This window comes from Pinus tabuliformis, chromosome 6 (assembly GCF_031772625.1).
Source record: "Pinus tabuliformis cultivar Carrire ecotype Pingquan chromosome 6, CPIR1, whole genome shotgun sequence".
Classification (NCBI taxonomy): domain Eukaryota; kingdom Viridiplantae; phylum Streptophyta; class Pinopsida; order Pinales; family Pinaceae; genus Pinus; species Pinus tabuliformis.
Genome location: NC_142292.1, coordinates 1,443,373,961 through 1,443,399,753, shown reverse-complemented (window position 1 = coordinate 1,443,399,753; position 25,793 = coordinate 1,443,373,961). Strand labels below are relative to the sequence as shown.

At 37.5% G+C, this 25,793-nt stretch overlaps 1 protein-coding gene across 2 annotated transcripts in view; it reads right to left on the bottom strand.

Annotated features, from left to right (window-relative positions):
- Window positions 1-1,313: 1,313 nt before the first annotated feature.
- The window catches only part of LOC149264036 (putative magnesium transporter NIPA4), a 182,231-nt gene continuing 157,751 nt past the window's right edge, over window positions 1,314-25,793 (bottom strand). The window contains exons 8-10 of one of the 2 annotated variants that reach the window (XM_089427459.1): window positions 2,485-2,559; window positions 2,175-2,298; window positions 1,314-1,935 (exon numbers count right to left, since the gene is read on the bottom strand). In XM_089427459.1, coding sequence (XP_089283585.1) covers window positions 1,838-1,935; window positions 2,175-2,298; window positions 2,485-2,559 — 297 coding nt within the window. In that variant the 3' untranslated portion in view covers window positions 1,314-1,837. The remainder of the gene's footprint in view (window positions 1,936-2,174; window positions 2,299-2,484; window positions 2,560-25,793) is intronic. The other variant, XM_089427463.1, reaches the window with a different exon arrangement.

The window sequence follows — 25,793 nt, the reverse complement described above, 5'->3', positions numbered from 1 at the left end:
TTTAAAAGTATTTATAAAAATCCATTTTCCAAAGTAAAAGTTGTGTTTTTCTTATAATCAAAATTTCAAAAATACAAAATTTAATATAAATAAATATGCTAAATTCACAGCATACAAGTTTATCAATAAAATAGTTTTTTTAAATCAAAATTACAAAATTCAATCATACATTTTTTATTTCCTTTAAAATCTAAGTGCTTTGCCTTATATCTCATTTTGAACCAATGTTCATCAATATATTCTCCCAACTTTTAAATTTGATTTTATTCAAAAGACCCGTACCATTATAATCTTAATCTTTTGAATAAACATAGTAAATTTCTGGCATATATATTCTCCTTCCAAATTTTCATGACGAATTGTTTCAATTGACTTTTACAGATAATTAACAAGTTCTATTAATTTGTTTAATAAAATAAAATAATTGTTATAAATTACGTACTGCATAAAGCTTGGAGCAAATATTTCAGCTCAAGCGCAATATCTTAAATCTGAGAAACTCAGATCATTTGTTTGGGGTTGACCGCAGCAACAGTTAAAAAAACCTGCCAAGAGGCTGTCAACAATGAACCCTTCCCATTAGAATTTTTATATCAACTTTAAACAGATTATCTTTTACTTTTTTATTTTGTTAAGTAATCAATGAATTGCATGATTGACTTGATTTAATTCAGAGCCAGAGACTTCTGTTTTATCATTATCACCTGCTAAATTTAGACTTTTTGTAAAAGGTTTTCAAAATTACTACCAGTGAAGTCAATCAATTACGGCAAAATTCACCGAGCGAAGTGCAGACAAGACAATGACAGTGCCAAAAGCTAATCTCAGAAATCCTACTTGATGAAATATCAGACTATAAACTATGAAAGTGCATTTGAGAATGTGATTATGCTCTTGGGTTCTAGTCACCAGTATCACAAAAGATGGAACTGTGGGCATATGCATCGCCAACAAGAAGACTAGAACAGAGTGCCTCGCTGCAGAACCAGCTGAGATGATTAATATATCACTCATCTTTTCAAGCGATTTCAACTAGATACTGACCCCATGTAGAACGAACTGTTGGGGTTCCAAATAAAGATATTACTAATAAATCAACTTAGAACGAAATGACGGAAAATTAGGGAATTAAAAGTAGGTTCCTGAAGTGGGCACAAAGCAAACAAGAATGGGAAGTACTGAAGCATGTTCAACTTAACCAGGTTTTCCAGTAGAACACAGTGCTGTCTGCAGCTTAAGAAGGCTCCACTTTGCCTCTTCAAAACGAAAGATGACTAACAATTACAAAGTTCATTTCGAAATTAAGTAGCGAAGGGAGCGAAGACGAACAAAAATCAACCAAATAATAAAAATCTACAATAGAGATTTGCCTTTTGCATGTCTGTAACTGCTGCTATAATGAATGAAAAAATAGAACCAGAAAGTGTCATTTGTCTTCAAGAATATTTGGTTAGACAAAAATGTAATTGGCCTTGGCCAATTGAGATTTATGCACAATTAAACAATAGAGCTTTGCAATTCTTTATGGATATGTTAGTGAATTATACGCTGCCAAAAAGCAGCAGCCGGCTCTTTCCAGATTATTAAGGAAAAGGATCTGGACTGATCGTAACAAAACCTGAAGTGCAGCTTATGCAATTCAACTCTGCATCCATGATTCCATTTCAATATCTGTAGATTTGCATAGCCTGTTCTTCTGTACAACAGATCTGGAATTTGGATTGAAGTCATCGTTAATGAGTGAAACCAAACAAATCTCTTCCAAAATAACTGCCCTCCGACACTGTTGTCAATACCAACTGGGAGAATCATCCAACATGCATGTCATATGAACATGTTAAGTTGCCCTAAAGGAATCCTGTCGACGAAGTGGAATATCCTCAGATGCGAAGTCATTGTCCCCAGGGCGCTTACGTGAAGAGAGAGCTTGAAGACCTATGAATACAACTTCAAGATGCAAATTAGAAATGAGGCTAAATGCAACACATGAAGTATTGAAAGATAAGATGAAAAGATCAAGAAAATGTTGAGACAATCGAAAGTACTACACTGCTGAGAGCAAAGAAATACTGAGACTGAATATGAAAAATAAGACTGAATAAATGAACATATGTTGGTGAACCATGGAAGTTAATATGCTGTTGATGATAGAGAAGCAACAATGAGAACCATACCGATTCCTGAGGATAAATTATCACCAAGATCCTTCGTCTTATGGAGTAAAAAGGTGCCAGAAAGGATTGTAACAAAACCACACATTTCAGTCACAATCTGAGATGGGTTTTGTCTATCCCAGTCCTGAAACAGCAACCAAAAAAAATAAGATTAGTGACTACTCCTAAAACAATAATCAAATGGAAATCTAAATTAGTTCTTAGATTAGAAGTAGAACGGTACCTGGCATTAAAGAGAACTAGAAAAATAATATCACAAATACACGTGTGCACTGTGCATGCTGATGGGTCAGTAGGTGTGTATACATACCAACGAATATACTCTCCTCAACAAAATATGTCCAGAAAGAAGATTGATCTTGATGGATGCTTGGAGGTGATGCCTCTGTTCAGGTTCAGAAAGATTTCTGGTGAGAGTCAGCGTAGCTAGGGCTGCAGGCCCACTAGGGGCCCAAATGTCACAAACGTTCAATCTTCTCTTCTGCATTAGTGACCAAGAGAGTGACTGGTTTGGTCAAGCAACAGTATGGCACATTTAGTCCCCTCCAAATAACTAGCAGGGGGCATGGGGGGGCCATCATGGGCAGTGCATGCAGGCAGGGTGTGGTGATGGACAAAGTTCTTAGCCCCGAGTTCTGTCAGCTTTTCCCCAAGGATGATTGGACAGCACTAATAAAGAATAAAATAAGCATCCTAAGAGTTTCATTTTCTCTTCTGAACAGAGTGGAGGAGAGACCCCAATATGCCCAATGACCTCACATGCCACATTTTGGGAGAATGTGACCCCAGAACCTTGGCCAATCCCTGAACCTAGGAAATCTAAGGAAATTTTGGAAAATAAAGGGAAGTTTTAGTTACAGCCTTCTACTGATTTGTTGGAAGTTGACTTATGTCATCTTATTGCTTAATTTGATCCTTTGGTGGAATAAGCCGAGTGTTTGTTGAACCAATCTCCGAAAAGTTTAATACTCTAACAATGTTACAAAATTGGTTAATAAAACAATTTGACCATGTTACAAAATTGTAATGAAACGTATCACTGCAACAGTAATATAAAAGTCTATTTTTCGTCTCTTTTCGTCTTCAAAGTCTATTTTTTGTCTCTTCAACTTCATCTCTATGAAGTGTGCACCTAAAACTTCTACAATATATTACAAACATCGCAATTATTGTCTCAGACAAACGAGGATATGATTAGAGTTATGCAAATCTAAAATCACCATGAGAACCGAGTAAAGTTACATTTGATTTCAAATTATTTACATGTCTAGAGTTTAAAATTTATTATTTAGGTTCATCCAAAAGATGTGCGCAGATGTGTTGTATAAATTCAAAATATATAGAGAACTCACGAATTTAAAAAATATAGAAAACTTGTGACTTCAAAAATATTGAAATGTGACAGTTAAGGGAAGACAATGAAGATGTACAGCTGCGATGAGATGAATCTGCATTCAGATAAAACAGCATATCCACATTGACGACCAGCAGAGGAAATAGTGTAGATGGGAAGCCCACAATGCACCAGAGCATAGAGAAGATTCACTTTAAGCAAGAGATGACAAACAAAGGTAGCCCGCAACAGCAAAACAAAATAGATTTCCATCCACTAAGGCATGCTTTGCCAGAACAATGTCACAACAAATTTGCAGAATGCAATACAGCAACATAAATGCAAGAGAAGATGTGACAGTATTTGCAGACAAGTAGCCATGATGCAGAAACATTTTGCAAAACCTGAATGACACCATAGAAGAAGATGCACCAGTATTTTTCAATGTGAGTCCAGTAGATCAGACATCCATCTCAAAGAACACCATTTGACTGAAAAATCTACAAAGGTTAATGCCCTGATTGAAGACTTGTAGACACCCTCATTAAGGCATGACCATTATGGAAGAAGATTGTCTTAAGACATGAACTGTATGGCCCTGCAAGTAAAAACATCCAATTTGCTACATATTTATTATTTACATATTCTAAGACATTTCAAATCTCCAAAGGCTTTTTGGAGTCTGGACACTTGCCAGGACACAGAATCGTCGTTGACATGCACGTACTTTGCAGAGTGAAAAAAGAAAAATGCAGACATCAAAGATATTCTGACATTGTTGTGGTCGCACCAGAATCCAGACACCAGACTGACATAGCAGGTATATATGTCAGATTCCACCATACAGATTTCTAACATAAGAGTCAAGACGGTTCAGTCAAATAGCAGTGCCTCAGAGAAATTGTAAGAGTCAAGACAGTTGACAAATACCAGATGCCTCAGAGAAATTGTAAGAGTCAAGACAGTTCAGACAAATAGCAGATGCCTCAGAGAAATTGTTGAAGTGGCAGTGAGAAAATAAGAGACATTCTTCAAAGGTATTTACTTGGAAAAAAAAAATCATATAGACTATAAAATTTAGCAGAAATATACTGGGGCAAGAAATACTAAAATGTTGAAATGATTGTATTGGTCACAGTTTTCGTAACAAAGTATTTATCCCTAAACTTAAGCACACTGTTTCAGAAGACCTGTAAGAAACATTTTCAGTTTACATCCGTAGTCTGTTTTATCTAAAGGAAGACAAACAAAAAAGTGGTGGAACGTCATTTTGAAAACAATAAATAGTAAAGACCATCTCTAACTGCTCAGTCTCCAGAAATTGGAATGCGTAATTTAATTGATTGTCTAAGGCAGAACCATCTGAATCCTGCCTTCAACTTAATGATGCATGGGGGCGAAGGCAATCTAATAGATTTGGATGATCGACTAGGTGGATTTGGTGGAGCTCTGCCTTCGAAGTTCCAAATGAAGGAGATGGCAGTATGATGGAACAAATCTGAAAATGGAGAGAAGCTGGGTGGATCAAGGGATGGAGCTGGACCAATATGCAGTCTTCACATAAATAAATCTCTAGCCTTCCACTTCTTTGCAAAAAAATACTTTTGAAAATTTTGGACTTTTGCATGGGCAGGTATCACGTTTAAAGTTTAAACCTGAGAAATACTATTTTCTTGTTTGGGGCATTGTTGGATTACTAAGACACCAATAATATTTAGTAGTAAAAGCTTGTATAATGGTCATTTTAAAATAGTGAAATGAGCAAAAATAAAATTTAGATGTTGTGGTCAGAAGTTAGGTGGTTGACCCCGAAAACCCAAACTGCACTGGAACCAGCAAAAAAAGGAAAAGAAACAGAAAACTATAAAAATAATCAAATTTTGATGATAAAAATATATCTTCTTGTACATCCCTGTAAATCCAAACCATCATACAGTGAATATCCAAAGTTTGTCATGTATATAGCATTGTGAGGGTGTATATAGCAAAACGATACCGAGTCTAATACATACTGAACAAAAATACATTAACATCGAGGCTCTAAATGAACTGCAAGGTTCAAAAATAATCATAGTATAGTCTACAATGAAATCAAACTACTGTGTTATCTGAATCTAAATCCTCCACATTCTCTGCATTCATATGGCTTGGCATCTTGACTTGATGTCCTTGAAGGTGCAACATCAATATCTTTATCCTGTGGCCATGGAAGCAGCTGTAACTGATCCAAGTAGTTGTAGGCTTATAATTTTGTGTGGTTTTAATTTAAGTTTTGGCCCTTTTTTCACGGGGGTGTTAGTTTTTGTAGCATCGGATGTGTTCTAGCCACGAAATTTGGTGAAAAGGCTAAAATATACGAGATCTCCAAAGCCCAGAAATCGTTTCTAGAAATTCCCCCTAGAAATGACTTAATTAGATTATTAACCAGTTTTTAAATATTTCCCAAGTCTCAACTTAGGGAATATGGTTAATTAATCAATATTAATTAAGTCAAGGCGAGAATCATCTGGAAACTCACACGGATCGATCCAGAGATGATCCTAGTCATCAATTATGTTTTAATCTTCGCTGTTTGTGCTCCAACAGAGGATTATAAGAGGAGATAGATGTGGTGATGGAGAAATCACTTGAGACACTTGAGCAGTTCGATTTCTTGGCAGATCGATGTCCAGAGTAGTAGTAGTCAGTTGCTGGAGAGCGCTAGAGATCAAAGCAGTGAGTGAGGGGCAAAGACAGTGAGGTTAGAGGAGGCATTCCAGATCCAGCGAGTGCATTTGCAGGAGGCAGAAGAGCCATAGAGAAGTTGATGCAAGGGCAGCACAACAGTTTCTAGAGGCAAGTTCGATTTGCTGAGAGGGAGAGACGTCTTCAGTTCTAGAGGCTGGGAAGGAGTCCCAAAGAGCTGGAGAAGCATATTTCCAGCTAGCAGAAGGCAGAACGAATTCATCAAAGACCAGTCAGAGGCTTGACGTCCAGCAAGCTGCACAGAGCAGCGCAAAGGTTGACGCAGAGCGTCAAAGGGCCGAGTTTCTGAAGGCAAGTTGTGTCGAGAGATTGCCTGTGGGGTGAGGAAAATTCCTCACTAGATTTTTGCCAATATTTTTCTTTGTAGGATTGCCAGATTTCGGCATCCAGTTTTACCCAAAATTTCTCATTGATGCATCGGTTTTCCCAAGTTGGGTTTTTCCAAGGACTTTTGTCCAAAAATAGTTGTGTTAATTTTATGTGTGTTCTAGCATTTCTCAGCTTCCAGTGTTTTATTTTTCTGCAGAATTTTATTTGTGAAGATTGTAGTGTATTTATTTCGATATTTTCCATAGCAGATAAATTGTTAATTAATTAACAATTAGGAGAAATAATATCAGTTGTTGCAATAGGATTCCAGTTTGGAATTTTCATGGGGGGGAAGGGGGGGGAGTTACTTCTCTGGTACAAAACCACTCAAACCAGCGAGTTCTGACTGGTTTTGTCTTGAACCGGCGACCAGTTCTGACCACCTCAGATCGAAAACAGTCTATTCCAGTTTAGGAGGCCAGTTCTGACTGGAAACCTCCAAAAAAGATCGAATTGGTCGATTTTACAGGTTCCATTTCAGTTCCAATAACATTGGGTTAAACCATCTTAACAACTAACAATGGGATGTTAGAAATTGCAATGGGACATAATGTTAGTGGTATACCTAATGCTGCAACATTAATAATAGTCTATTTTTTATTCTTATCTCTCCAACTTCATCTCTCTGAGTATGTGCATGTTAATTTTCTACAGAATATCAAGTCATTAATTGAGTCGATGGTGAGTTAGTTCGGCAGTAGAAATCAAATAGCAACACTACTAGCACTAGAACTTAGTAGACGTTATAACATTTTCTCCTTTTAATATAAAACTTTTTCACTGTGTTTGTCCTGTCTATGTGTGATCATATGGATCCTTATCTTCGTATTTGAGCATCTTCCTGATCAACTCATCTGTTCAAAGACAATAGTGATCATGCCTTCATGCAATCAGCAGAAGAATTAACTATTCCCTTGAATGTTGAACCTCTAAAATATGGTAACAGAGTTCCATCTGTTGAGTTTTGGTAGCTGCAGTCAGTATTGTTCAATTGCATTAGCCCACAAAAATTAAAAGAGAATGAAAATACGAATTTGAATTTGAATTCAAGTTGGCTCCAAATAAAAGAGGGAAAAGTTCAATTTGAATTTGAAATTATTTTTCCTCCAAAAGTCAAGTTGGCCCTCCAAAAAGTACAAGGCAGCTCAGTAAAAAGACACACCAATTCAGGCACCCTAATCATTATATATTGCCACTCAACCTCATCACTTCAAGAGCAATTTGGATCATCTCCTACACATCTATTCTTCTAATCATACATGAAAAGAGCTGAGGAAAGAGGCTGAGTTTTTCTTTGGAGGATAATCTGTGGCAGCTGAGTTTTTCTTTGGAGGATAATCTGTGGCAGCTGAGTTTATCTTATATTTTACCAGTGTTGACCAGCAGGTTAGCTTGCACGTGTGGCCGCAGGGTTTGACTGTTTCACCAAGATTTTCTAGGCAGTTGACCACAGGTTGACTGAATTTTGGAGGAGCTGCAGGAGGCCAAAATTTGACCCTGTTGACCAGGGTTGACCAAATTTCAGAGGCAGCAGCAGGAAGGCTGAAATGTTGGTCTGTTTGACCAGGTTTGACCCATTTGGTTTTGTGGTCAGTTTGACCTAAATTGATTAGAAAAATCAGATTGTATCTCTTGTTGAATTGGACAATTTCTCCTAAGAAAAGGTTGTTAGGTTTTTCCCTAGTTAGGGTTTTCCCAAGGTAAAAATTTGTCTCTTGTGTTTGCTTGTCTCTTTATGATCCTACTGTCATTATTGCATTTATGGTTGAAATTTCTGAAAGTATAATTGCTTAATGATAATCTGGAATGTGCTAAAGTAATAACAATATCATTGGAAGTAATTATTAGTTTCAGAAATTGTGCTTGTCTATATTGCACTTGAAAAATCAACACTATCATAATTCAATAATTTGCATATTTATAGGTGTGTCGCCTTCCCACCAAATGTTTGACCTGGTTTTCCAATAACGGGAAACTATGGGTTCAACAGAGGCTAATTTGTGGTTATTTTCATAAATAGCAGGAAACCCATATAATTTGTATTTTTGCCCTTCCTGTTTAAATTTTATAAATTGCTTTTGATGGTTGGCAAAGTAAGTATCGAGGATTTGTAGCCATTGGATACCTAAGACCACATCCACTCCTAATGGTACAATGTAGAATGGAGATTCTAAATTAAAGTCTTGAATTTGCAATTTGACTTTATGGAATTTTCTTAACTATTCAATTTTCTTACCATCAGCTACCATAACCTTCATGTTGGGCATAGGAAATGAAAAAATGTTGAGTCTCTTTGCCATGGTTGAGTCCACAAAATTATGGGTGCTACCAGTATTGATCAGAACCATCACATTGTTCTTCTTGATATGTCCTTTTAATTTTAATGTTTGGGGTTGTGATATACCTGTCATGGCCGATAGTGATACTTGCGGAATGCTCTCGTCATCTAGTTTTGGAGAAAATTCCGGAGAGTCTTCGATTTCTTCTATGTTTGATTCATCACTATCTGAGTCAATAGTTGCTTCGCATTTATACAAGTTTTTGGTCTCTTTTCCTTTAGCACACCAATGTTTAGGGTCCCACTTTTCACCACAATTCCACTTGCCCTCTTTCATCCTTTGCATTCCCATGTTGTTTTGTCTCCTTCACAAAGATGTGGTGGAACATATTTTGTATTATCCGTGTTCGTAGACTGGGGAAATCTCCGTCTCGAATATACTCTTTCAGCCTTTGACCACAGTATTTTTTCAAATTTCTTTTCAGCAACTTTTTCTTTTTGTCTTGCTACTTCTATCGATGTAATGTCATGAATCTCAAGTTCTGCTTGTAAATGGGGTTTAAGTCCCGAGGTGTACGATTGAATGAGACGAGATTCTAATAATCTAGGTACTCGTGTTGCTAAAGTCTCCCATTCTCGAGTGTATTCATCCACATCTCCTTTTTGTCGTAATCTGGTGAGTGTTGAGAAGAACTCTTCTTCCTTGACACCTTGGAACCTTTTAAAGAACACATCCTTAAATTTCCTCCAATTGATGGCAAGTATCGTCTTCTTCCACCAGATATACCAATTATATGCTTCGTTGTCCATTTTCATGGAAGCATGCATAATCCTTTCATCATCATTGTCAATATCGTAAATCTAGAAATATTCTTCTGCTCTATTGAGCCAAGAATGCTACATTTTCGTTAGCATCGAATTTGGGTAACTTGATTTTTGCTCTTCGTTGATATGTCGCTATCGGCGAAGCAAAAAAAGGGTATTGATTTGAAAACGACATATTGGTGTATGGATTCCAGAGTTGCTTATTTTGAAAATTCGTGTTATTGTTTCCTTGATTAAGCGTGGAAGATGTCTTCAGAGACCCGGGTTTCTCATGTGCGTATGATGATTTTGACGAATCTAGAGAATTGAGATGTTGAGTAGCCTCATTATTCTGGAGCATTTGATCGGGTGTAATCTTCAGGCTGGTACAAATACAACCCAACATCACCATAGCTTGATCCACCTTAACTGAAAGGTCTGCCTGATCCTTTTTAAAATCATTCTTGTTCTCCTCAAGTTGACTCTTTATTCCATTTGTTGTGTCTTGCAGTGCCTCGAGTTCTATCAATTTCTATCAATTTTTTTATTGAAATTGGATATCAACATTGATGCAGCCATTAATCTGGTATGCGGTAGAGTATACTTATCCAACGTAACTTGACTAATAATATACATATATATATATATATATAAATTAATTAATTAATTTAAGCTATATATATATATATATATATATATAAATTAATTAATTAATTTAAGCTATATATATATATATATATATATATATATATATATATATATATATATATATATATATATATATATTGTAATTTTAATGTCAGGTTACCGATTAAAAAAAATGTGGTGTTCTTTTTGTTTAGTGGTTCAGACGTGCGGCAGACGATCTACGGTTGGACTGATGGCAACGACAACCAGTGGAATGAAGCGACAACAGTGAAGGCACATCGAGGTAGAGGGTTCGACGGCGGAGAAGAGGGTGGGTGTGAAAATTCCTAGATCTAACAATCTCAAGAATCCTACTACAACCAATTGAATCTATTTCACCTAGATTGTAAATTACATTACAAGCTTATTTTAGATTTCTTCATGAAACATTGAAGTAAATTACTGAAGCAGCCTACACCAATTAAATATGATTCTAAAACATAGAAATTGAGCAAGGAAAATAGAAACACATAGGACATAGTTATTTTTGGACAAAAGTCCCCGGAAAAACCCAATGCGGGAAACCCGGTGCAGCAACTCTGAGGATTTATTATTATTAAGCAGTAGCAAAATCTAAATACATCATTGAATACCTCACAGGGTTATTCAATTACAAAGAGAAATATTGGCAAAAGCTTTGTGAGTTTTACCTCACACAATCACTAAGAAATCTTGGCTGATCCAACCCCAAACTCACTGCCCCCCCTCACCCGCTTTTCTGGTTGCCGCTACGCAGTGTCTGCGTCAAGCTCTCTGGGTATTGTGCCACTTCTCTGGCTGGTCAATCTACTACCCAAGAAATTTGATTTCTGTGTGGCCCTTTTGGCCCTGCGTCAACCTCTACGTCAAGGCTTCTAGATCACTCACTGCCTCTCTTTGTTGATGTATCTCAAGCTGAAAATCTCTCTAGAAACTGCTATCCTTGCCCCTCAACTACAAGAGATTTCCTCAATCAATTTTTCCTCTTGAGAACTTCTCACTTCAGAAAATCAATTTTCTCTATCTCTCTGTGTGTTTTCCAAATGACCCTCAAACCACTTCTTATATCTTCTTGTTGGACAACCAATGACCTAGATTAAAACATAATCAAAGGCTCAGATTGTTTTGGCTTGATCCGTGGCTTTTTCTAGAAGTTTCACCCCTGATTAGATTAATACCCATTAATATTTTAATTTTCCTAAGTTTAGACTTAGGGTCCTCATTCAGAATATTAATTATTTTAATAGAATCACTTCTGGGTGGAATTTCACAAACCGCTTTCTGGGTTCTTTGGGATAGTTGTGCCCAAGCATCCTTGCAAAATTTGAGGCTTAGAGCACATCTGATGCTACCCCAAAACAACAGGGGGAACAGGTGTGGCTCGATAACGGAGAAGGGCGGGGAACAGGTGTGGCTCGATGGCAGAGAAGGGCGGGGAACAGGTGTGGGTTCGATGGCGAAGAAGAGGGCGAAGGAACCGCCGACTGTGTGCGCACCGAGGTCAAACAGCTACCGAGTCCGAGGAGAAAACTCGCTCTGATACCAAATGGAATCAACAAACTCAGCAATTATCAGCTAGTTATATATTTTATTAATTAATGAATGAATTGATATTTTACAGATTGAGAGGCTCGGGCTTAAATACAGCCCTACGTGCCTCGTAGTGAATGGGCATGATCTTTGATCATGCCCTATGCCCTAATTAACTAATAGTTTACAAAATAATTAGTTTTTATATAACAATATTATTTCAAAGTGGTCCACAGTTCTTCAGTAGTTCCATTAGTTCTATGAAACTCTGGAAGATAGGCTTTGATTCTCTTATTGGCATCCTCATACAATCCCATTAAGGGTAAGGCTTCTCAGACTGCCTTTAGAGTTTTGGCATGATTCTATGTTTGGAGCTTTTTCAAAGACTTTGGGGAGTTCCATTTCATCCTTAAAGATAACCAAAGGGAGGAAATGTGATCAATTCCCCAGAATTTGTGTGAATCTAGACCTGAAGAGGGAGAAAGGATTCCCTGTTTCAGTGATGCACTGAAATCATGTCTTGAACGAGCAATTGATTATGAGAGTGTTCCCTTCAAAGTTGAAATGGAAAGTGTGCTTTCAGCGGAGCACTAGGCAAGATCCTGCCTGAAAGTGGAGAAGCAAGAGTCAGTGGAGGATGGATTGTTATAAAAGGAAAAATGGATAAGTGAATAAATTATACATAAATAAAAAATAAATTAAAAAATTAAAAAAATTAAAAAAAAAAAAAATTAAAGAACTAAGGAGTTGCTAAAACACCAGAAGGATTCTTTCAAGATTCTCAAGGAGAATCAAATAGAGTCTCATAGTGTTTGACAATAAAGTCTCCAAACAACCTCAAATGTAGGCTTAACAAAAACATGTTGAGCCTCAATAGAAAACCGTTTAAGTCGTAAACTCTGACAAGAAGGTTGAAAGGGTGATAGGGAAGCGACGTTTCAGCAGGCAGGGACTCCTCAGTTATCCTAAGAAAGACAACAGTTGCTAGAAGAAGAAAGAAATTAAAAACAGCCACTTAAACCCATGAAGAAAATTTCAAGTTTCAAGGCTAGCAAGAACAAAAATGATCTACTAGAAATAAAAAGAACTAATACTGATATTAGAATCACTATGTCTCAGCAGGCATGGACTCCTCAGTTCTCCTGAGAAAGACAGCAGCTGCTAGAAGAGGAAAGAAATTAAAAACAACCACTTAAACCCATGGAGAAAATTTCAAGTTTCAAGGCTAGCAAGAACAAAAATGGTCCACTAGAAATAAAAAGAACTAATACTGATATTAGAATCACTATGACTTACTTGAGGCTCCATGCTTTCCAAGTCCAATAAAATGGAGAAATTTTTGTTTCCTTGAGAAAACAAAAAAGACACAAATCCACAATAAGCCAGGGAATTTGCCAATGAAACATACATGGCTCTACCCATTTCTCCCAACCTAAATGATAGGTCATGTTACCACACAATCTAGCAAGGCCCTAATGAAGGGAAAACCCAAGGGACAACTACTAGACTAAGTGACAACAATGGGACAATGACCCATTGTCACCTCAATCAAAGTCCCCTTCTCTGTACAAACTTTCACCAATGGGAGGAGTTTTGGTAGGAAGGGAATCAGTTGGAATGAATAGATCAATGATTTAGGTATGACGTGATTCCACAAATCTCATTCAAGGAGAGGCACAACAAATCATTCAATGTTTCAAGGAAGCTAAACGCTCTCTGGGAAAGGCCTAGCAAGAGATCAAGACTTAGGGTTTGAGACTTGTGATGATAATATGTATTCTTAAGATCAAGACTCCAAATGATGAGGTAAGACCTCTCAAAGAAGCTATATGTGATGCTTTAACACTTTCACGAGGCTCTTCGCTCCCTTTGAGATACTAGGAAAGAACTATACTTAGGGTTTTAAGAATAATCGTCGGAAGAAATACTTCCAAGGCACTGCCAAGGTCAAGCAGAGGAGAAGCAAGAACTTCTTGATATTTATTCCACCAAATACTATGCTCATACAACCCTCAAAGAAATCTCCAAAGTGAGAAAGAAAGACCTAAGCTTTCCCTCATGAAGTAGCACCTAGGGCAAAATATTTTATGGATGAAACTCAGACAAATGCCCACCAAAGTTGGAGCATAGGTAGCCTAGACCCTAAGCTTGATGTTTGGATCTTCATATTCCTGAAAAATCACCTCCATAAAATTTCACTGCAAGCCCTAGATTTATGCCCTACATTTAGGGGACTGAAATTTAGGAGAAAATATGGAGAAAGAGGAGTTTGATCACCAAAATCCTTGGACTAGTGCCTATTTCCTTGGGCTATGGAGTCATAGATGCTTTTAAATGGGCCAAAATCGTCCTTAAGGAGGCTAAAGGTTGATGCCCTAGCTACCAACCTTCAACATTCACCCACTCAAAATTTGTGGAGTTTTATGGAAGAAAGACAAAACTTCATCCACTAAGAACATTCATCGTTTGACATACAATGACTAACATATGCAATTAAGAACCAAATAGCTTTCCAAAATGATATTCAACAAATTAGGGCACAAGAGCATTAACCTAGTTACAACAATTCCATACATTAGACATTATTCCAAGAAAATATTCAACAAGAAGCACTTGCAACATGACAATATGATATATGCATCCACAAATCATGAGATAGCTCCAAAGAAGATCGAAAATTTCAGCTCCAAATGTCAATATGCATCAAAGAACCTCCAATAGCTCCAAAGAAAAAGTGTGATTTATTTTACAAGAGAAGAATCCAAGTGATGATGATGATTCAAAACAAATGAGGCTTAGTTCTATTTAAATGAGCCTCTATCAATCTAATTAGCCCCCAAACATTTAAATAATGGGCAAGAAACAAAGCCTTGGTCACAAGCCGACTAAGTACCTTTCATAAATTTTGATTTAGCCATCTAATTGCTAGTTGAGTTGATGTCGTCATGTTGGTGTAGGGCCATTGGAGGGCCACGTTGAGTCCTCTAAGTGCCAAGATGTGAGAGAGGGCTCCATAAAATATGAACTAGGGTATGGCCCCTAATCCTCCATGTAGGTCATCATGTGGGACCCAAAAGTGGTGTTGGGGCACAAATGTTGGTTTCATGGGTCTCCCGACAATAGATACGCCTATATAATGCTCCAAATGAGGGCTTTGACGATGGTGCTTTCCCTCCCATGTCTCACAGGAGAAACAAACTTCCTTTGGGCCTTAGATCAGTTGCCATAATTATGCTAAGTTGGTCAGGGCACACTGTTCCAAGTGCATCATCTTGCAAATAATATGGGGCAATGAGCAGACTGTTGAGGGTGTTGAAGGTGTCCATGGCATGAAATGACACTCTAACACAAGATGGAGTCCCATGGCTCTCAATGCATCCCCTATGGGCGTCAATATGATCCTTTGGTGCGTTTGGGCCCCAATTAAGTTGCCCAGCCCATGATTAAACCACTTGCCAATTACATATAAGATCCATCAGGTACCATAATTAATTATTCCATCTAAATGAACCAAGCTTGTTAATCAAGGGCACATTAAGACTTCATAATGGGCTTCCCTTCCAAATTTGGGGCTTTAAGCTCGTAATAGTGTTACATCCCTAGGTAGAAGTAGTTAATAAACAACCCTATTAGATGTTCCTAGCCCCTAAGGGGAAAGACAAGTCCAAGGTACATCCTTCAATTGATAGGGGTCATGTGAATAATGATGAGATGGATAGGGGCACAGGGGTCTCAAAGCCAAATGTCATGGGTACAAGGATGGTAATGATGAAGGATGTCCACATATTTGGGTGTATAGATGTAGGAGGGAGCAATCATGGATACATGAATTACCCCGGCCACTGCTTTTCCACCCTTCATTATTTGCCTTCTGTCTTTCTATGATTTTTCTTTGTATTACTGCTCGGGGCTCTAGCAAATAAGAGCATGTTGTGAGAGATATGTAGCAACTATTACCCCCTTAAAGTGGGGTAGTTCATCACCCACCCAGGGTTGGGACATGCATGGATTCCTCGATGATGTGCGGGGCACTCAAGAGCCCTAGGCGTTGAAAAATGTAACTAGGTTCGGTCTTCCTAATGACATGTGTAAATGTGATTTTATGTAATTGATGTAAAAAAGAAATTAAAATTATTTTTGCAATGCTTGTCTCATGGGTTTCATGAGCAAGGAATTTTATTTTTAGTGGTGGCTCCCATTGTGAACCCTTAGGATTGGTCATAATGTCAAAGAGATTCAATGTCATGTATGAAGGACCCTTCTTGGGCATGCTATATTTGTATACAAGTCAATGAAAGTGTCATATAGCCCTCCAAGACAAGCAAAAGCATCTCCTAGCAAGTCGGCCTTAAATAAAGTGAGGAAACCTCTCCAAAAGTCACGTTAACCTAGCTCACTGCCAAGTTGGCTTATTATGGAGGCTCCAACAAATATAAATAGGCAGTTCGGCCTTATTTCATAACAAGAATCTCTATCATCATCAAGTCTGAAACAAGTAAAAAGGGTCTAGGAAGATAGTCCTATAGCCAGCAAAGTAAAGCAAAGGAAGAGTGAAGTCTTTAGGCATGTTTTTGGGTCTGTTTTGGATCAGACGTGCGAAGAAGAGAGGGCTCATTCGCTACAGAAGAAGCCGAGTGGAATTGCAGTCCTCTTAGGTAGCCGAATTGAAAGAGGGGCAAGTTAAAGGAGAAGTCGAGACAAGCTAGAAGGAAACTTTATCCTAACCAAAGATATCAAGGACATTTGCTAGAAGGAGAAGCAAGGGTTTTTGAATCAGGGTCAAATATTACATACCTAATTCAAGGAGGTTGAAATAAGTGAAGGTTTGAAGCAGAAGGAAGTCGAAGTTGAAAAGAAGCCGAGAAGGAGGAAGGAGCAGAAGGTTGACTATCGTTGACTAAGTATCTCATCAAGGAAGCTTTGTGTGTTGATCTTGGAGTGGCAAATAGTTCAAGGGTCTTGGTCTTGGTATTCGTCAAATGAAGTCTCTATAAGAAGAAAAATTTGTGAGAGTTTCCCTCTCTAGTGGGAGAGGTTTTGGCCCTGGATGATAGACTATATTTTGTGTCTCTTCTCTCTTTATGGTTTATGCATTGGTAGTTGTTTGATGAAGAATAACACTATGCTAACATAAGTAAAAGAAGATCATAATCTAAGAAGTAAAAAGCATTCACAAGCAAGTTATCATTAATAGAGAAATCACCTAATCTTGATACCCTAGATTTCTCAACAGTAGGAACCAGGGCGATGGCCATGATGAAGGGGTAGAGCTCATGTTTGGCTTTTTCTCACATGTTATATTAAATGTCTCAGCCAACTTTTGCATTTTATGATATTCTTTTATTTTGTTTCTTGCTTGTGGAAATCATATGCTTTTAACATTCTTTTAGCTACATCAACCTCACAGGCAACATTTCCAGGGTTGACCCAGACATGTGTACAAGGGAAGGGGGTGTACCAGTGCCTTGTGGACCCAGAAAGGGAAGATGATGAAATAGGGCTTGTAATGTGTGGAGAGTGAAAAATGTGAAATGGAAAAATGGGACCACACTACCAAAATCAGGGTTTCCCAAGTAGTTTCCTTCCTGAAGCCATAGGCCAAAAGGGTAGATCTGTTAAATTTTGGATTAACATGATCTTTGCTTAGGTCAATCACTTTATTAGCCCATTATTGATTTCATTAATCCATTACCAATCACATTAACCATTGTCTTATAACAGTAATTGATGAAAGAACATCCAACGAAAACGCAGAAGACAAGCCAAGACAAGAGAACACAGGAAATGGCTCAAGCCAGGGAAAAACATCAAGATGGTGAAAACCCTTTATCAATTCTTCTTTCATCAATATCAAATGTTCAGCAGAGACAAAGAGTACAATAAATATTATGATCTAGAACTTTGTGCATCAACAAGACTGGTTAGGGCACACCAACAGCCCTAAACCAATACTCTAAACATGTTGTATCCTCCTTTCATTGGTCTGCTTCCTTGTAGTCCACTTCTAGACATTCATACATCGATCAAGGGTTTGAGGCTCCTCCTCAACGCACCCTACAACAACCCTATATTAACAGAGATATGAAATAGTCCCAAAACGAAGAAAGAAGCCCTCGATCAACTGCATTGTACCTTCTTAAGACTGCGGTTTGAAGGGAAGAGCCTTCCTAGGCCTTACGACCCTTCAACCTAGTGACCCAAACTAGACATAGAATATACAAATCAAACATAGAAAGGCCTTATTACCTCTCTTCTGAATTGTAGCTTGAGATAGCAAGGGATCCGCAGCCCTAAACAACATTAAAACATTCCTCTGAACCTCCTTGCTGGCTATCGCAACCCTCAAACAACTTCGGCTTCTCTCCCACAGGGAAACGGTACCCAAACAAGAACAATCCTCTCACAAACTTGACTCCTTGCTCTTAGACGACCTAGCCTCAGATCCACACTCTATTCCAAAAGAATTTTCACCTTGATGATCTATCAAATGAGGTTGGAAGCACTTCTATATATAGGAATTGGAGAGGGTCAAGAGACATGTCATTTGGGTTTTATGGAGGTGAGGTAGACCTTGATATTTTTGCATACAATCAAAAACACATTTTTTCTTAACCAAATTTGATGATCTTTAGGTCAATTTTGGTCCTCTCAAAAAGAGGAATTCAATGTCACAATTATCTTCCTCAAAGGAGTTACCCAAAGTGGAATTTGGCCCTAGTTGCCAATTTTAACACTCCTCTCAACTAGGGAGAATTCCACTTGCCAATCCATTCTTCATGCCATCCTATCATCATACACCTTCTCTGTATCTCATCTCAACTCTGTTGAACACTGATATAGATAATGAAGAAAAATTGATTGAGAGTGAGTCATAAGACCTTGCCACTCTCCACTAACAAAAGTCAGTTCACATAACCAAGGGTAGAACCCCAATCGAACTTGATCCAGAGTGATCAAGTTGTTTGAACATCATGCATCCTAGATATAGGAAGTATGGTAGTACACGATGTTTCCATTGGTAGTGTTGTGGTCCCTATCCACTTTTCCCAACTCATTGGCCAGATGAGAGGTACTTCCCATGTGTCCCGAACTACATGGGTAGGATGATACTAAAACAACAGCAGGGAAAGAAGATATCACATCCTGCTCACAACCACGAGTAGGGAAAGGATAGACCACATCCTACAGTCACATGTCACAACCAATGTAGGGAAAGGATTAACCCACATCCTACGTGCATGCAAAAACCACTGAGAGTAGGAAAAGGATGAACCACATCCTACATGCATGCCAACCAACAATTGTAGGAAGGATCTTACACGTGGGGAAACAGTGAACCACATCCCACCGATATGTCAACCATTGATCGTAGGGAATGAGTTTCCTACATGTGGGGAAAAGATGAACCACGTCACACTGACATGTCCACATGTGACAACAAGAAGATGCCTATATGCATCTCTCATTGGGGTATCCGCAAGAAAAGGTGAACCACTCATCCTGCTTATATGCCATAGGTAAAGGTGAACCACTCATCCTATGCATATATCATCAATCGTAGGGGAAGGTGAATCACTTACCCTACACACATGTCAACCACCATAGGGAAAGGTGAACCACTCACCCTGTACCCAACATACGTATAGGGGAAGGTGACCCACTCACCCTATGGTTGCTCATAGCATCAAGAAGTACCCCAATCCCCCAAGAGCTCCCAGAGCTCAATGTTCAACTGGGGCCCTCTTAATAAGGTATATTCATGTCTTTCAGCCTCTTTCTGAAGGAAAAGGCTTTGTAAGGATGACAAACATCTGTGCATCCATCCTAGAATGATGGAACTTGATTGCTTCATGTTGTACCATATTCCAAATAAAGTGGTACCTGGTGACAATATGAGAAGCACTGGATTCTTTAAATCCAACCCTCCAATATACAACAATGGTGATGAGCATAAATGGTTGCTGAGGAGTTTCCTTATATGGTTTCATGATAAGCCATGATTGCTGCTTCGTAAATTCTGCTTTAATGGTGCTTTCAGACTTCAGTCTTTGATTTATTCAAGAAATAAAGGTTGACCTCGAGAGATACAGCACTTAGATGTGCTCTTACCATTTACCATACTGTCAGATCAGCAACTCTCTGCAGTGATCTTCAGATCATATTATCTGACTGAGCAGTTGCCCATAAATTGTTTATGAATCAAGGCATATAATTGATAAATGAGAGGATCACCATCTTGTTGGACAGACAACATAAACTTGATAGCTCCCTCTGAACATTGAGAAAGTAACCTTGCCTACAATGTAACCATCTGCAACCTGCTATCCAGGGATTTTATAGCTCCCTCTTAAGGTAAGCATCTGGCCTTCAATCGTGATCTTGTCTCACGAGGCAACCGATTTATTACGAGGAAGGTTCTAACTTCTTTCACATTCAGGCGTCCATATCTATAACCCTATTCTTCATAAGATCCTGACTTAATGCAACTCGGATGTTAAAATCAGGGTCTCCGGCTTATTGTACTTGTTAAGACATAGAATCTGGCATGCACCTCCTAGAAGGCAGCTCTGTTTTCATGCTGATGAAGATTGTCACAAAAGAAACTGTTCCATTCCTTCCGGCTGTCCTTCAAAATAAAAGCTTCAGGTGTGCTGCATTCCTTATCAAAGTTGCCGCAATTTCTTTTACTGGAAGATCCCTGTAGTTTCTTCATAGAGGATAACTTTTCAAAAGATAAGCTATCTGACTGTCTTGTTCACAACTTCGTTTGTGAACAAGACTGCTAAGGTAACAAAAAAGGCTTCCATTGCTTCCAACCACTGCTCTTACTGATTGCTGCACCTGAACTTCGTTGTTCATTGTTGTTATGTCAAACCCTTACTGTTGTCAATACTACTGTCCTTCTGCATCAACCTTTAGCTGCATATCATCAGTTCAACCACACAAGGCACCAAAACACTGGATTCACTTATTTCACTGCATACTAAGATCTGACACATGGAGATTCCTCAGCTATCACTGACACTAAATGGCTTAGTTCCTTGTCACTGCACTAATGAGGGCCTTGCCATCCTCATGCTTAGTTTTGCTCAAATGAACTTAATATGTAAGATGAAGGTACTGTATTTCTGGCAACATACGTGTGCTTACAACCCAAGATGTAGACTTCAATTTAGTGCACAGTAATCCTTCACAAAAACAACAATATTTCTTTCGCCACCATTCCAGCTTTACCACAGAGCATATGCCATTTATCAGGAATATTATTTATTTTATGTAGACCTTTGAGTAACAAAACATCCTTGTAACCTTAAGATTTGAGAAAGTTTACCTCCTCGAATGATGACAAGTTCTACTTCAATACATAAGACCGCTATCACTTTTGGCTTTGGAACTGAATACAAATTGGGGATGATATCTACAGTCGTATTGTTAGTGCTTAAGGTCGGGCTTGAATACATAACCCTCTAAAGGCTGCTGGATAAGTTTATTTAGGAGAATTCACTGTCAGTTATAAGAAATCTGAGATATATCCTTTATAGGTGTTATCATCAATCTGCCAATCTCCAAGGATTTGTAATATATATATATAGGGTTTCGATATGTCATTATTTTCTTGGAACGTGACAAAAGTATCTACAAACATCAAATACGTTGAGGATGCAAGATCTGATCAACTGTTGCAATACAGAACTGAAGTGTTAAGGTTATTGAAATGTGGTCAAAGCGTCCTCAGACAGTTTTCAGATCCTTCAGTTATAATGCCGTATTTAGAGCTCGGATATGCCATCAAAAGCAACTCTGAATAGGAGGAATCCATTTGCAATGATAATGCGTATGACAATATATCCTTTCAGCTTAGCGAAGAATGCTTGCAGCTATTAATGAGTTATTCTTGCAACCTTAATCTTTATGATCAGACTTGGTGATGGCACAAGAAGTTGCTGGAAGATAAAAGTTTCAGAATATCATTGCCAAACGAACTTGCCCAGATTACCAAATAGTCACGAACTTCCAGATGTGTATCGAAGATTTTCCTGATCATAGTCAAACTATAACCATAGAGAATATGACTGCAATTGTGTCAGAAAAGGCTGAATGCTTCAGTGCTTCAGAGCTTCAAACATTACACGGATATACTTTTTACCATTTGACACTGAATTCAAACGAAGCTTAAATCTTGATGCTCGAAAATATTTTAAGGTTTCTCTTCCTTGATAAAGGGCAGGGATAGGCAACGAAGACGATTTAGAGAAGATCGAGTGTGACAGGGCTGCTTGGCATCAATCTTGTTGCTGCTCAACTCTCCAGACTTAATCAAACTACTATCTTGTCACCAATCGTCATACTAAATCTTGGGTTTTGTTGTTCGATTTGCACTTCCATCAATATCACGCTTTTGGTGGATCTTTGTTGGTCCTTTCCCTGAGTCTGCCATAGAAGGAGAGTATAGTAGTTCCAATTGAATGCACTGATCTTCATAAGGAAACAGACTAATGGTCTGCGTACCTAACAGAATTTGGAAAAGGCCGCATAATTTCAGATCTTGATTTTTCTTTCGGCGAATGTGAATCAGGGAAAAAAAAAAAAGAAAAAACCCTCTAAACCACCACAAACAATGCTTCAAAAATCAGTCTTATACTCAAATTGATGCCCTTAGAGAATGCCGAAAAAATTCCTACGTTACCGGATTCGTCAGTCCCAGTGGCTAGATCCGCGGATCCCCGTATCAGATACGGATTCGGACTCGGATCCGCCCAAATCCGCCCAGCCATTGTGTATATGTAAAACTGTTCGACGGCAACACATAATTCCAAATTACATGTCATCACAAAATTTCAGAATGAAAAGTCAGCGGACGAATCACGCTATAATTGAAAAATCAGCGGACCTAATAATTTTTTAGTTCGCTGCCAGCCTTCATCAATTTTTCCTTGGTTGACAATATCATAAGAAAGATTATAAGCTATCGACGTTTGGATAATTGCGTTCATTAATTTTTCCTTGATTGACAATATGATAAACTTTAATGAAAAATTATATGGTATGGACGTTTGGATATTCTCTATAAATTCGTTTTATAAAGTAACTTTAATGCTCATTAATTTAAATATAATAATAGTTAGAGAAAGATTTCGGCGCATATCACTTTAATAACTATTAATAATAATAGTTATTAATGTTTGAATATTACGATACATTAATTTTTTAATTTTTAAGTTTTATATTTATAATTTTAAATAGAAGTTATAAATTTTTTATTTTATATAAATTTAACTAATCTTTATAATTTTAAATAGAAGTTATAAATTTTTTATTTTATATAAATTTAACTAATCTTTAATTAATATATATCAATAATATATTAATTTTGATATCATTCATTTAATAAATATTTTTATAATTATTATATATAAAAACTATGTATTTAAAAATTAATATATATTTTTATTTTAATTTCATATAAATTTAATTTTATGTTATATTTTTTGTACTTGCCGTATCCGGATCCTGACTTTTCAATTTTTAAGTTTTATATTTATAATTTTAAATAAAAGTTATAAATTTTATATTTTAATAAATTTAACTAATGTTTAATTAATATTTATCAATAATATATTAATTTTGATATCATTCATTTAATAGATATTTTTATAAGTATAATATATCAACTCATCAATAATATATTAATTTTAGATATCATTCATTTAATAGATATTTTTATAAGTATTTTATAAGTATATATATAAAAACTATGTATTTAAAAATTAATATATGTTTTTATTTTATTTTTATATAAATTTAATTTATGTTATATTTTTTGTACTTGCCGTATCCGGATCCTGAGTTTTCAAAAAACTGGCGTATCCATATCCGGATCCGTATCCTGGTAACTTAGCAAAAACACTTTCTATTCTAGGATATGTGCCAACCAAAACACAGAGATTACGTTGATCTTTCCAGATTTGATTTCCCTGCAAAATAATAAAATAGTGTAACTCCAAGGACCAAAAAAAATGCAATCCCAGAAAACCTTGGTTCTCCAATCCTTGTCGCAGGGATATATTAGACACCTTATGAATATTGATACATACCTTGGTTCATCAGTGAATAGTGATACCCTTGCTTGGGCTTGACCTCCCCTGGCTCTGATACCATGTTAAATTTTGGATTAACATGATCTTTGCTTAGGTCAATCACTTTATTAGCCCATTATTGATTTCATTAATTCATTAACAATCACATTAACAATTGTCTTATAACAATCACTGATGAAAGAACATCCAACGAAAATGCAGAAAACAAGCCAAGACAAGAGAACACAGGGAATGGCCCAAGCCAGGGAATGGCCCAAGCCAGGGAAAAACCCCAAGATGGGAAAATCCTTTATCAATTCTTCTTTTATTAATATCAAATGTTCAGTAGAGACAAAGAGTACAACAAAGATTAAGATCTAGAACTTTGTCCATCAATAAGACTAGTTAGGGCACACCAACAACCCTAAACCAATACTCTAAACATGTTGTATCCTCCTTTCACTGCTCTGTGTCCTTGTAGTCCACTTCTAGACATTCATACACTAGTCAAGGGTTTGAGGCTCCTCCTCAACGCACCCTACAGAAACCCTGTATCAACATATATATGAAATAGTCCCAAAACGAAGAAAGAAGCCCTCAATCAATTGCGTTGTAGACAGCGGCTTGAAGGGAAGAGCCTTCCTAGGCCTTATGACCCTTCAAACTAGTGACCCTACCTGTTGTTGTAGCTATTCCTTTCCTGCGGCCTGAACAGAGACATCGAATATACAAATCAAACATAGAAAGGCCTTACTACCTCTCTTTTGATTGCGTCCTAAGATAGCAAGGGATCTGTAGCCCTAAACAACATTAAAACAGTGCTTCGAACCTCCTTGCTAGCCACTGCAACCCTCAGACAACTTCTGCCTCTCTCCCACATGGAAACTGTACCCAAACAAGAACAATCCTCTTACAAACTCGGCTCCTTGCTCTTGGCTGACCTAACCTCAAATCCGCACTCTATTTCAGAAGAAATTTCACCTTGATGATCTATCAAATGACGTTGGAAGCGCTTCTACATATAGGAATTGGAGAGGGTCAAGAGACATGTTGATTGGGTTTTATGGAGGTGAGGCCGACCTTGACATTTTTGCACATGGGTGGGCATAAAATCAAAAACACATTTTTTCTTAAACAAATTTGATGATCTTTAGGTTCATTTTGGTCCTCTCGAAAAGAGGAATTCCATGTCCTCAAAGGCATTGCCCAAAGTGCAATTTCGCCCTAGTTTCCAATTTTAACAAGATCCCACAAGACTAAGATTGAGGATTAACCCCCCATTTAAGGTGAGGGAACAAAACTACAGTGAAAACCCTTCCTCCTTCCGAGTCACCCAATAATCCATACCTAATATGCCCAAGGAAAAAAAAGCATAAGCAACCGAATGCACAATGAAAAACATATCGTTGGGATTGGATTGCCCACCTACAAACATATGCTCTTGACAGATGGGTGAGGGGGCATATGACTGGTTCAGGGAACGGAGATCAAATGGCACAATACATTAGCTACACTCGTGGTTGTCAGGGTTGTTGGTTGTCGGTTGTCGGTTGAAGACAAGACTAGGAGAAAATTTCTCCTATGAGATTACTCACTTTTGGTAGGTAGCAAACAGGGCACAAACAAAAGACCGAAAGGCTTCACTACAAAATAAAAGTTAGGATAAGCTCTTGTTAGCTTGAAGTTTGCCCCAATTTTAGACATGAGAGTGTGCATATTGTGAAAATTTCTGAATCTTTACAAACAAAAATCCTACTACAGTCACTAGTTTAGCATCTCCTACTTGTTATTTCATTCAACAAGTTATTTAATTTATA